This window comes from Heterocephalus glaber, unplaced genomic scaffold (genome assembly GCF_053883595.1).
Source record: "Heterocephalus glaber isolate CG9 unplaced genomic scaffold, H.glaber_assembly_v1.0 deba00001666, whole genome shotgun sequence".
Lineage (NCBI taxonomy): Eukaryota > Metazoa > Chordata > Mammalia > Rodentia > Bathyergidae > Heterocephalus > Heterocephalus glaber.
The window spans coordinates 11053731-11067704 of NW_028258406.1; the positions used below are offsets into that span (position 1 = coordinate 11053731).

General features: G+C 34.8%; 1 protein-coding gene across 1 annotated transcript in view; it reads right to left on the reverse strand.

Annotated features, from left to right (window-relative positions):
* The window catches only part of Sugt1 (SGT1 assembly cochaperone of MIS12 kinetochore complex), a 37939-nt gene that overhangs the window by 16920 nt on the left and 7045 nt on the right, over positions 1 to 13974 (reverse strand). Inside the window, exons 3-10 of the mRNA XM_087197305.1 lie at positions 12194 to 12284; positions 11234 to 11303; positions 10411 to 10481; positions 7082 to 7135; positions 6589 to 6604; positions 4277 to 4309; positions 2377 to 2473; positions 1131 to 1238 (exon numbers count right to left, since the gene is read on the reverse strand). Coding sequence (XP_087053431.1) covers positions 1131 to 1238; positions 2377 to 2473; positions 4277 to 4309; positions 6589 to 6604; positions 7082 to 7135; positions 10411 to 10481; positions 11234 to 11303; positions 12194 to 12284 — 540 coding nt within the window. The remainder of the gene's footprint in view (positions 1 to 1130; positions 1239 to 2376; positions 2474 to 4276; positions 4310 to 6588; positions 6605 to 7081; positions 7136 to 10410; positions 10482 to 11233; positions 11304 to 12193; positions 12285 to 13974) is intronic.

The following is a 13974-nucleotide window of genomic DNA, read 5'->3' on the forward strand; positions in this document are numbered from 1 at the left end:
TTAAAGTTTAATGGACAGATAAAGAGTAAGCAGATCTGCCCTTGTCCCCCACCTTAAGGAGAAAGCATTGTATCTTCTCCATTCATATAAGGCATTCTCGCTGGAAGTATGGAGCACATGTCTTTAATCTGTTGAGAAGGTTCTGTTCTACTTCTAGTCTCCTGATTACTTTTACCATGAACAGCTGTAGAATTCAGTCCAATACTTTTTCTCCAACTAGTGACAGGATCATATGGCTTTTTCCTTTCCTCTGTTAAAATGATGACTTTTGGGGGTGGATCTTCCAATGCTGAACCAACACTGCCATCCCTATAACAAAACCACTTTCTACATCCTGCCAGATCTGACTTCCAATAGTTTGTTTTGTTAAACAAATTTCTATCTATGTTCATACTTTTTTCTTCTATTATCTTTATCCATTTTTAGGATTAGCACAATGTTGATTTCCTAAAACGAGGGGAGAAGTGTTCCTTCTTTTTTCTGCTTTAATTGTTTGATATAATTTATCAGTTAAAATGTTCATGAGCCTGCCGTTGTCATATAGGTAGGTTTTCAAGCTAGGAATACACTTTCTTTAATAGGTGCTATTCAAATTTTATATTTCCTCCAGAGTTAGTTTAATTTGTCTTCCAAGGTACTTCTTAGAAGTTGTCAAATTTATTTCAAAGAAGATTTTTGTAATATGCTTTCTATATCCTTTTAAATTCTGTAAAATCTGTGGTAATGTCTCCTAGATCTTGATATTGTAATTTAAAAAATGTATAATTGATATTGTGTAAGAGGAAGAAAAGGTCTAAAGGAGCAGGGGAAGTGGGAGTAGGGGAAAGGAAAAAAGGGAAAAGAAAAAATATGAGAAAAGGAAAAAAATGGAATCAAAGTCTTTGCAAATAGGGAAAGGTGGAGGGCGTGAAGGGAGGGCAAGGGAAGGGGAAAAAAAAAAAGAACCAAGATACATCATGTAATGGTACAAGATCCCAATGATGAATGTAACTGTATTTTATACCGAAAATGTACCAATAAGCTTAATGAGAGAAAAACAAAAAAAAGATCTACAGATTATCACACAGGTGATTTGTTCAATTATTTCTATATTTTGAAAATATAATGACAACCCTTTCCAATTGCTTTACCTTTGTTGAAAGTACTTTAAATGTGCTCTGTTCTGGTATTATAGGATGAAGGAGTCTCAGTTTCAAATTGTAATCCTCTCCTGAAGGAAGTTTCACCAAAGCAGACAACTGATGAACACAAAATTAGCAACATTAGCATCATTTTGTAAATTTACATAACAAAGGGAATACAGAAAGAACTTCAACAATGTTGCAATATATATACTCTTTAAACAGAGTATATAGAGTAACAGATTTAAGATCCTCAAAATAATTTTCCTTTTTAAGTGGTACCATCTATCCTTCATGTGAATTCAGGGTCAGCCAAAAAATGTATACACACTTCAGCAGTTCACCATACTAATAAATGTCTGGAAGCTAATGGCTACCACTTTGAGCACCTCTTCTAATTGTAGAGCCCAAAGGTAACATATTAATCTCATGATGTCTCAATAAATTTAGTATTAAAATATTTATATAGGGCTGGGGATTTAGCTCAGTGATGTCGCTGCCTACCTCGCAAGCGCAAGGTCCCAAGTTCGATCTCTGGCACCAAAAAAAAATTTATATAAGTTTTTCTTTTTCTGATGTATACATTTTTTTTGGTACCAGGGATCAAACTCAGGACCTACACTTGCGAGGCATGCGTGATGCCACTGAGCTAAATCCCCGGCTCTGATGTATACATTTTTTTGGGTGGACTCTGTATACAAAGAGAAAAGAATGTATTTCATAACATTTACCATATTTAATTTCACATATTTAACATTTAAATCTCAAAACAATACACAAGAGCAAAATGATACAGCACTTAACAAAAAAAAGGAACTATTCGGTGGCATATATGTAATTCTACCACTACTTCTCTTGAATATCTATAAGTGTCTCTACAAAATGCTAAGAAACTAAGTTATACTCATTTAATATAACTAGTAAATTCTAAGACATGTATAAATCACACAGCAAATAACTAGACTTTTTTAATGAAGTATACCATTTAAGTGCAACCAAATCATGGATCTTACCAATGTCAACCAAGCTGTGCTTTGAATTCCAATTCTAAAAAAAAAAAATGCATACCTACCCATAACCTACAGCATATATGCTCATCTCAAAACTTAAAATTCAAACTGAAAAGCAATGATAGTCAGCATCTTCCACATTTCAGGAAAAATGGCATATATTTGATAAATGCATACAGATTATTCTGCAACAGTTTGTAAATAATAGCATTTAATCTGTACATAAAATATGGTTGACTAATTACCTCTTTTTCTGAAAATTCCATATTTACATCATTCTTCTGAACATTCTTAATCATAAGTGTTATGATTACTTGAGATTCTGTTTGATACCAGTCATACCTATTTTTTTAAAAAAGAAAAAACAGCACTTTTAATTTTCTTCAAGTTTGTCAAAATAAAAACTAGTCCGATAAACAAGAGCGCCACCTTGAGGATCAAAATGGCAAAGCAGCTGTTGATTCACAGAAACAATTTTATGTAACAGATGATGATCTGTATGAATGGAAGAAAATAGTAAGGTAGATGATGCTCAAATCTTTCCAATGGTCTTAAATATTGTATGATTTTTCTATACAGCTGCGCTAGTATTAATGATGAAAATGATTCTAAACAGCCATCAATAACTTTATACTCTCATTTTCACCTAATGCTAACATGATGAACACTTTTATCCCTATTTTACAGATGAGAATATTTAAGCTCAGAAAGGTGAGTGGCAGCAATGGAATAATGAACCCAGGTCAGCCTAAGTCAACACTCCAGGCCTCCTATTAAACAGTCCTGGGCACAAGATATGAACCCTCAGCAAATGAGCCTAAATTCCAATTAACTTCAAATTCACCTGTCATGCCAGTTACATTATTTAGTGACTTAGCAAAGCCCCTTCAATTATAAGGTACATGAGATGATCAGTGTGTCTACAGATTCTCATGTATACCCTGTACACTTAAAGCTCTAAAAATCTTCACTTTCAAATTAAGACTAGATTAATCTCTTCAGGGGCAGAGCTATTTATCCTGTCGTTATATTCCTGGAATAAGCACAATGCCTGGCTACACAGTACACTTATTAAATCTAATGTTCTATTTTTACGTTCCAAATACCATTATTTGATGTTTATGTGCCCTATCCTTGCTGTGGCTATTATCCAAAGTTAAAGATTTTTATCTGCCTGGAATTGGGAGTTTCATCCTTTATTTCTCCAGAAAGAACTGTTTTAACATTTCTAAGCCATTTTAGATAATTATGTCAAAAAGCACTTTGATGAAAGAAATGCACTTTAAGAGTCTCAAGCCTGCAATTCAGTGAGGTTGCAAAGCTCCAGATCAATGCCTGATGTTTCTTCTGCGATAGTCTTAGGGATATAAGGTGTATTTGTACACACTGCTAACAAATAAGCATAAAGTCAACCCTGTAAACCCCGGCATTCTGGGAGGCTGAAGCAGGATTACAAATTCAAGCCCAGCCTGGGCAATTTAGTGACTCTGCAAGACCTTGTGTCTCAAACTAAAAAACATTTAAAAAGATGGGGCCAGGGATTTAACTCAGTGGCACCACGCCTGCCTTGCAAACACAAGGTCTTGAGTTTGATCCCCAGTACAAAAAAAATTCTTTTAAAGAGCTGGGGATGTAGCTCAGTGTGAAGACCTTGGGCTCAATCCTCAGTACCACAGGTGAGGGTTGGGCGTTAAAGTCAGACTTGTTAGTTGCTTACTCTTCACCATAATTGCTGCCCTCAACAATATTAACTTTCAACTTATACAGACTATTCCTATGAAAAATTTATTCTGCATACAAGAGGCAGGAAACTTGTGATTTTGTTAAGCTTGCTACCAACTTATTTATATGAAAGCACCAGTTTAACTAAAATAAGCTCTCCTTAATATACGAAAAGGTGACTATATGGAACCAGATTAAGCAACTTTAAAGATGAGAAGATTCAAATTTATTTAAATATAAATATTAAAACTAATCAGCAGGCTGCTTTAAAATTTTTCTTAAGGCCATAACACAATATAAAAAAAAAGAAATACTTAAAATCACATAACAAGGATTTGCTATTTAAATTACAAATGCCTCCCTGCCCCCTTCTTTAGGCATATTTATTACTCACTGCTATGATGCTATCAAGAAAATACTTACTTGATTTTTGATTGAGTCCTCTGAGATGAAGACCAATTTTGACAAGTTGAAAGAGAAAGATTTTTACAAGTTAATTTAGCAACTGTATATTAAAATGCATGCCATATTAATTTACCGAGTGCTACCATTCTTTTGATATGAAATAATTATCTAAAAAAGTTCTTCAATGACAAAACACAGCATCTACAATGGTTAAATAATACTAGTTTTCACAGGGCTGGGGATTTGGCTCAGTGGTTCTGCTGCCTGCCTCGCAAGCGTAAGGTCCCAAGTACGATCTCCAGTAGCAAAAAACAAACAAAACAAAATACTAGTTTTCACAAAAGATTAGAATGTTCACCATTTTGTCATTTTAATAGTTTTTATTTTTAAGGACTTTTCTTCTAAAAAGTTTAAAAAAAAATTTCTAAAGATATGACTCAAAAGGTTAGTTGTATAAAATATCCAGGCCTAAGATGCAGCAACTCCCTAAACTTGACAATACCATTCTTAAAACTTTTTAAGAATAAGTATAACCTTCAAGCTTAACGATGACATAAAACACTGCTCTGGAAACCCATAAAGGACCATTTCCACTGTGACTTCCTACTAACATCTTACTCCAATTATGGTCTCTCTGCAACAGACACTGTCCATCAGAAAACAAGGTGACTCCTGACCAATCCGTACTTTTCTAGATTATATGTGCACCAGTTAAGACTATGTAAATTTGAAGAATTTATCCTGGGTCACAGGTGGCCTCAAAATTTTCCCTAAATGAGAAGGGAAAAGATAGGGTACGGCACAAACATATAAGTAAAACCATTTAGAAGTCTAAATGGTTTAGCTCAGTGGCATCGTGCCTGCCTGGCAAGCGCAAGGTTGAGTTCGATCCCAGTACTGAGGAAAAAAAAAAAAAAGAATTAACTCTCCAGTGTTAAGGATTGAGAAATAACTGAATCTAGATCATATTAAATAAATAAAATACTGACTAGAAGAGATTTTATTCCACATCACCTTGGTACCATGATAAAACTAGACTGAATCACAGTAGTGATAAAATGCACTAAGCCTACACATCTTAAGTTAACTGAACAATCTGTGGTTTTTGTTTGTTTTATCCTAGTATCATTCTATTGTTTGCAGGCCTAGTCCCAATCTGAAATATTGTAAGACCTGAAGAAAACTAGTAGGGCCGAGGATTTTGTTTAGTGGTGTTGCTGCCTGCTTAGCAAGTGCAAGGTCTTGAGTTCGATCCCCGGTACCCAACTCCCCCCCCGCCCCGCAAAACCTACTAGGTACAGCAGAAAGGCAACTTTTAATAAAGATCTGCTCCAATCATTTCCCACCTACTACACTAGTAAGACAAGTAAAGCTTGGACACAGAGGGACAGAGCTGGGCAGGGCTCACTTTCTGGACAGGTTCAAAACCCTATAAATGAACACATGTTGCATGAAGCTGAAAATAACCTGCCTGAAGTAGACTAGCTGTTAGCTCCAGTTTACACATGAAGAAATCTCAGGGAGTAAGTGACTTTCTCAATGTCACAATGTAAATTTGGAAGACTAAGATGTAAATGTTCCTTGAGAGATGAAGTTACTAAAAAAAGAAATAAATGCCCATAAAGAAAGGGCAACACACCCATCTCCCATCTCCTTATAATTTTCTTTATTGACTAAATATATAGATGCCTATTGTAAAAAAGCATTGGCTATAATTTAAGTGTTGGATATAAACCAGCTGATCAAAAACTAAAAATCATTTCCTCAAGCTTTCCCATAATTATTTAATTTCTTTTTCTTTTTGTGGGGAAGAGGAGACAGGGTCTCACAATGTTTTCAAAGCTGCCCTGAACTTGAGGCGATCCTCCTGCCTCGGCCTCCCAAGTGCTAGAATTGCAGGTGTGTGCCACCATACCCAGCAAGTCTCATAATTTTTAAAAACTGAGAAGACTTGAAGATCTTCATGTCCAAAACAACAAATATTAACACTGAATTATATAGTAATTTCCAATTTTATTTACCCTCTGTATCTTAAACCTACCATAAAAGCCCTACAATTGATTTTAACTGTTTAACCTAAATAAATGGGATGACGTTTTAGTACTAAAGGAAATAACCATCCTTACCATACTAAAACAAGCTAACTTAAACTTAATACTAAATTCATTAAAACAGTCCATTCTTTTTCATGACTATATACCTTATAATTTATTTTACCAAAAACTGCTTCATATTTAACAGATAGAGCTCATCCCAAGTCCTGTCTCAAATATATTTGATACATGAAATTTAACATTAAAAATATGAACCATGAAAATTTTAAACTTACCACCTCAGATTCTGATCCTATAAAACATGAAAAAGGATACATTTTCAGATAATAGTACATTTACAGGTAAAGTCACAGATGTGATTTCTATGGCACAAACATAAAGCCATTCTCTGTATTTTTCAAATAAAGGAAATTAGTTTAATTTTGCATCTTTGAGTATCTTTCAGACTCCTTAGATATTTCTGAGAATACCATGATGGTATGGGAAAGCAAAACATCCAAATCTCCGTTTCAGTAAGGAAACGAGGCAAAAATCAGTATCTTTGGTAATCGATATTCAAGGAGACATGAATTACTTAAATTATAAATATTAAAAAATGTGTTTAGGGCCGGGGATTTAGCTCAGTGGTTTCACCATCTGCCTTGCAAGCTCAAGGACCCAAGTTCGATCCCCAGTACCAAAAAAAAATCTGTTTAAAACCAAAAACCTCAAATGCTTCCTTCTTTTTTAAATTTTGAAAGACTATGTGAAACCTACATACCATACTCACCATTCTGTGATTCTTGGCATCTTTTAATCCAGACAATAAAATTAGCATCTGCACCTAGAAAGAAAAAACTGACTATAACATCACTCATTTTCACAACATAACATACTCAATTCGACAAATACTAGTGAACACCTACTATGTCCTAGGCACTGTTCTAGGTACTGCAGATTCAGCAGTAAATAGATAAAATCACTTGTCCTCACAGAGTTTACAGCAGTGTTGATGAAATTTTTAGTGATGGTGTCCAACTGCAACTCAAAACCTACTTATCACAAAGTGCCAACATGCAATTAAATCTGAATACTGAGGTTTTAGTTTAGAAAGAACAACTTATACACTTGGCTCCCTTGCCAACAGAGAAGGTTCTGCATGCCCACTGACTATAGCATGCCTGCCTATAGCAACCCTATGTTCAGCACCACTAGCCTATAGCAACCCTGAGGTTATTTATAGTTATAAACATTACCTAGGGGTAACATTTGGTTGTTCCTCCTGGAAAATTTGTTCTGACAAATTAGTTTTAACTGAAATCAACTTCACTAGTTTCCTGGATATTTATAATCTACATTTCCTCCTTCCTCTCACACAACAAAATCAGACTTGAAGCAGATTCCCAATGTGCCATCAGTTAGGGTGGGTTAACTGGTAGCTAGGTTGAATTTGAGAGGCCTCTCCCAGCTCCTACCTAATCTTCAATGCAGCTACCTATTCCATCCATTATTCTCTCAGGGACTTTGTTACCATGCCTTTCCTACCAATACCAAGAAGCATTTTTATATGTACTCTGTAAAGTTTGATCACATCACCAAGTTAAATGGCAGCCAAGGGCCTATACATAATGAACTATATATTTTCAGACAGCAATGTAAACATGTAAATAAACAAATTATTTACCTCTGAAGACCCAAAAACATATACAGTCTTAGTACCTAGCAAAATGTTAAGAAAAATATTAAAATACTCTAATGCACGCTAACTGCAGGCAAGATTAATCTGAAAAATGAAAAGTAGTACTTCTGGGCCGGGGATTTAGCTCAGTGGTTTTGCCACCTGCTGCGCAAGCGCAAGCCCAAGGACCTGAATTTGATCCCCAGTACCCAAAAAAAAAAAAAAGAGAGAGAGAAAGAAAAGTAGTACTTCTTTAAATTCACTAACTTATAAAACAATTAAATTATATATATATCTTGATAACATTTTTAAATGCACACACCATATTCTATTGGGGAACTATTATATCAAAATTCTAGATTTAAGCACAGACCTGTAATCCCAGCAACCAGGAGGCAGACAGAGGCAGGAGGATCGCTATGAGTTCAGGGCCTGCCTGGGCTACATAGTGAGCTCAAGCCCAGCTTGAACTACATAGTGAGACCCTGTCTCCAAAAAAATACAAAAACAAAAACCAAATGCTAGATTTGAGTACAATAGTATAGGACTCAGAAATGACAAAAGGACTTGTGTCTCTATAGGGTTTTCAAATAAGTATCAAGACATTAAGTAGTAACCCTAGAATTTGCTAAATAGCCATATAATTCAATCACACCAAAATTGGACTGTTTAACAACACCTATTGCCCAGATCCCTCCCTCCCTTCCTCATTTGTAGCTTCCATATGCATAGCTGCATCCAAAGTCCTCTGAGTAGGTATACAGCACAAAAGCAAAGGTTAAAGCAGTAAAGATTAAACTTTTAAAACATGTAATACTTTAGAGCAGAGCTTCTCAAATTCAGCACTACTGATCTAGTGATATGGTGGACCAGATACTTTTGGACTGTTTTAAGACAGGGTCTTGCTAAGTTGCCCAGGCTGGTTTTGAACTTGTGGTTCTCCTGCCTCAGGCTCACAGAGTGCTGGGATTACAGGCCTGACTGATCACATCCAATTCAGGTATTTCTTTGTTGTGGGGACCGTCCTGTGCACTACAGGATGTTTACTTGCATCCCTAGCCTCTGCTCACTAGATATCAGTAGCATATGCCCTCAACCACCAATCATGATAATCAAAAAATCTTTTCAGATATTGATAAAAAGTTCCCCTGAAAGCAAAACTGTTTCCAGTTAAGAAACACTGCTTTCATTATAGACATTTTGGCACACACCTGAAATCCCAGCTAAATCCCAGGTTAAAGCAGGAGGATTTTAAATTTGATGCTAGCCTAGGAAACTTGGCAAAACCCTGTCTCAAAATAATAAATAAAGGGTATGAGAACGATGTGGCTCGATGGAAGTGTTTGCCTAGCATGTGTAAGGCTGTGAGTTTAAGCCCCAGTAGAGAAGGGGGTAGAGAGGGACTAGAAATTTGTGGTAACACTCTATTATAAAAGAAAGTAATAGTACAATAAGGATTATGTAGTCTATAATATTCTATGAGATTATTCACAACCTGGATCTTTTAGCAGTTTTAGTAGATTTAAAAACTCTTGGCTCTCACAATTTCTATTTATGTAGAAATAATAGGTTTGCTTTTAATAATGTTCATACGTTCCTTTCAAAAGATGACAGTACTCAAAGCTCCATGTTTCTTCTGTAACTTCTCATAATTTACTCAAATTTATACTAGACTTCTCCATAAGGACTTTTTAGCAAGGATCTCCCATCTTAGCAATCTGAATAACTTAAAATGTATAGACTTGTAAATAAGACAGCAAATTAAACTTTCCATTAGAAAAACTAAAGCCATATTCAAGAGGAAGAGCACATTTTGCAAATTTATATGAAGTTCTAGGTTTCTAGCAGCAAAGTTTATCTGATCCAAATGCTAAAGAAAGGCCAAATTCATTAATTTTTAAGTGAATTCAAATTCTATAATCAATATGAAATGTCACTAGAAAAAGATGGGAAGTTTCTAAAGTTTCTACAAAGTTTTTTTTTTTTTTTTTTTGAGATAGGATCTTGCTATGTAGTTCAGGTTGGCCTTGAACTCACTCTGTAGCCTAGGCTGGCCTCAAACTTGCAGTGATCCATCTGCTTCAGTCTTCCAAGTGCTGGGATTACAGATGTGCATCACCACTCCCAGCAGGTTTCCACAATTAACTTGTGAATACACGAACAAAATTCACCTATTATATATATATAATATATATAATTATTATTATATTATATATAATAATTATATATAATATATAAATATATATTATATTTTATATATATATATATATATTTTTTTTTTTTTTTTTTTTTTTTTTTTTTGCAGTACCAGGGATCAAACTCAGGACCTTGTGCTTGCCGGGCAGGTGTGGAGCCACTGAGCCACACCCCGGCCCTCAGCTATTTTATTTAAGATACAGAAATAAGACTAGATTTTTTAAAAGCAAAATTCTAATACTTACTATCTAATTTCTGTCCTTCTGTAAAAGTTTCTAGAGCAGCAGCATAGTTGTTTTCATGATATTCACATATCCTACATGAACATATTAAAAACAACACATGAAATCATGGAAAATAGCCTTCTAAATTAAAAAAAAAAAGTTATTCTCTAGTGCTGAATTTATCTTCAGTACATGTTAATGAAACAGATTTTCCAAAACACTGTAACATCTAATATAATTCTCATTACAATTCAATTTTGGAGCTCACTTAAAAAAGAATTTTCTTTTAATTGTATAAATTTGCTCATTTTCAAAGTATAATTATGCAAAACAATTTATTTAAATAAAATCACACATATCAATATAAACAAGCTGGATTTAATAAATTTATATAAAATAGATAGAGTTTTCCTAGCATTGAGTGTAGCTTACCCAGCTTGGAGAACAGGATGTTCTCCAGTCAGTTAAATACAATAAATTCAAAATGATAATAAAGGAATTTGTAATCTATCTATTTCACCTAAAGCTTGCAATTACTTCAATCATCACTATTTAAAAACATATCGGGGGGGCCGGGGATTTAGCTCAGTGGTTCCGCCGCCTGCCTCTCAAGCGCGAGGTCCCAAGTTGGATCCCCAGTACCAAAAAAAAACTATCCACTACAGGCTTATCACATACTTTAGTTAACATACTAACAGACCTATGTTATATTTAACTGAACCACAATTATAAAATATACAAATATAGCATTTTACTACATACAAAAAGTTTACAATAACTTATTCAAAAAATTAAACATCTATTATTTGTAGTCCAAGCCCAACAAGAAGAGTTAACTACATACCCTTTTCTCAGCATAGCAGTGGAATTACTGGGGTTGAGTTTGAGAGAAGTTTTTGCATCAGCAGCACCATCTATATAAAAAGATTGTTTCTTAGTCAAGTATTTACACATGTAGAAATCCTACACATTTAAATAAGTATTATACTGGGCCAGGGATTTAGCTCAGTGGTTTCACCGCCTGCTGCACAAGCGCAAGGACACGAGTTCGATCCCCAGTACCAAAAATAAATAAATAAATAAATGAATGAATATTATACTTTCAAATTCATTTGGTAGAAAGGCCAAATAGTTTTAAATCAGAAAAAACTAATCCAAGATAACATTCAAGTAAGTATTATACCTTCCTTACAATCTCATTTCTAGCTTAAGTTTTTCTATCAATAAAGCTCTCCATCATAAAGTTCATATCTTTCTCTTATTAATATTTATATAATTTGACTCAAGGTTCTAAATTCTTCCCTCCCAAATTCTCAATCAGAATAATTTTTTTAAAGTTACACAATATAAAAATACACTTTTCAAAATGCAAACAAGAAAAAAATGCAAATATTTCATTTAAAATACACCATGAAATAATAAACATGATAATACGCCTTATTTTTATTTTATTTTATTTTATTTTTGGTACCAGAGATCAAACTCGGGTCCTTGAGCTTGCGCAGCAGGCGGCGAAACCACTGAGCTAAATCCCCAGCTATACGCCTTATTAATATAGACAGTCACTATGAAATCTGTGTAAATTCTCTACCTACTGAAAAAAGAAGACATACACTGTTAAATGGCTTTAACATTTATGTTATAAACATAATGGTTGTCATACTGCACCTACTTCAGCCTTTTCAAAAGACCAATTTAAAAATAATCAAATAAAACTTCCATTCTATTTGATTTCACTTTGTGTGGGGCAAAATTTATAAGTAACTTATAAAGTAGACACAATAGACTTTGTAAGAAAAATTACCACAGTAATTCCCAAGGAGAATGTGACAGTAAGCTCTTTGACAATAATACTGTGCATCATCTGGTTTCTGTTCCAAAGCCTTAGTCAGCTCCTACAAATACAAACATGTTGAGAATCAGTGGATGTTTTTTAAAGCCGTTGAATCTAATTAAAATGATTTATAATCAAATAACCTATTATCACAAGCTATTTGGAAAAAAAGAACAAAGAAACAAGCTCCGAGCCTTTCCTAGTAGGAGGATCAGTATCTCCTCTTCCCCTCCCTCTTACACCCAAAGAACATAATCTAAGATAATATCCATGTAAAGCCCTTAACAGTTCCTGACCTACAGCAGGAACTCAATAAAAGGTCATTATTATCATGTTATTTATTCTGAATTTAGTTGGTATACACTGACCAGTTCAGAACTTCACAATTTTGGAGAAGACCCAAAGAACATGCAGAGTTTGAGATGCCTAAAAAAACAGCAGCTGTCCAATTTAAAAGCAAAACAAAAAGAAGACAAACTCAAAACAAAACACAATCTCTAGAAGTTAAATCTAGAGCTCAGCAAGGCTGAAAGAATCAACAAATACACAATCAAGCTTACCTGGCCCTCTCCTATTCTCTGTCAATGGCAAAAAAAAACCTAATAGATTATGGCATTCTATTAAAAGTCCATATAGAATCTCACAGATAGCTAATATGGATTGATCAAAAGTTAGCAGTAGAATAAAACTTTTTAACACCCGGAGCAGTGACAGTATGTAGTTGGTAGTTCAAACAATAAGAGCACAACATAAGGAAAGCCAAGGACAAGTACAAATAAACAGGAACACTTTCATTTTCTACCTACTGCCCCAAACACAAGAAATATGGTAGTTTTCTCAAAAAGTAAAATTATTTCAATAGTCACACAATATTGACTTGACTTGAACTTACTAATAAGCTCCTCACAAAGCAATATGTACTGGGCAATCAAAATATACCAGGCTGGGGATTTAGCTCAGTGGTTCTAGCGCCTGCCTCGAAAGCACAAGGTCCTGAGTTCAATCCCCAGTACCAAAAAAACCTCCAAACAATATATACCTAAAACCAAACCATTTTTTACCATCTTTACGTGTTAATCAGATTTTGTTACTATGTCTGCACAAAACTCTCTAGTGCTTTTTCCAGCTGACTCAGCAAAACCCCAAATTCTTCCAAAAGGCACTCCTTGATAACACGACCCCTGCACTTCTCTACTCTCACCTCTTCCTACGCTTTTCTTGCCTCTTCCTTCCAACTTTCATGCTCTCTCTGCAGTTTCTCAAAGACCTCGGGATTCTTCCTGTTTCTCTCTTTGACCAGAATGCTTTTCCCCTAGATGTGCACAGATCATTCATTCCCTCATTTTCTTGTTAGTGACAAGACTGCACCAGAGACAAGATTCAAATCTAGCTCTGATTCCAAAGTAGTTTTAACCACAAAACACTGCTGCTCCCTAGTTATTTTTTTTAAAACTCCAAGTTTCGGGCTGGGGATTTAGCTCAGTGGTACCACGCCTACCTCGCAAGCACAAGGTCCTGAGTTCAATTCCTGGTACCAAAAAAAAAAAAGGCCGGGGATTTAGCTCAGTGGTTCCAGTGCCTGCCTCGAAAGTGCAAGGTCCTGAGTTCAATCCTCAGTACCAAAAGAAAAACCTCCAAGTTTCTCTCATGTTTTCTAATATTTCCATTTTCCTAAGTTAACACTATCTTGCAATAAATTCAACAATTTTGAAAACAGTAGATAGCTTCCTTATCTACTCACATATATCTTT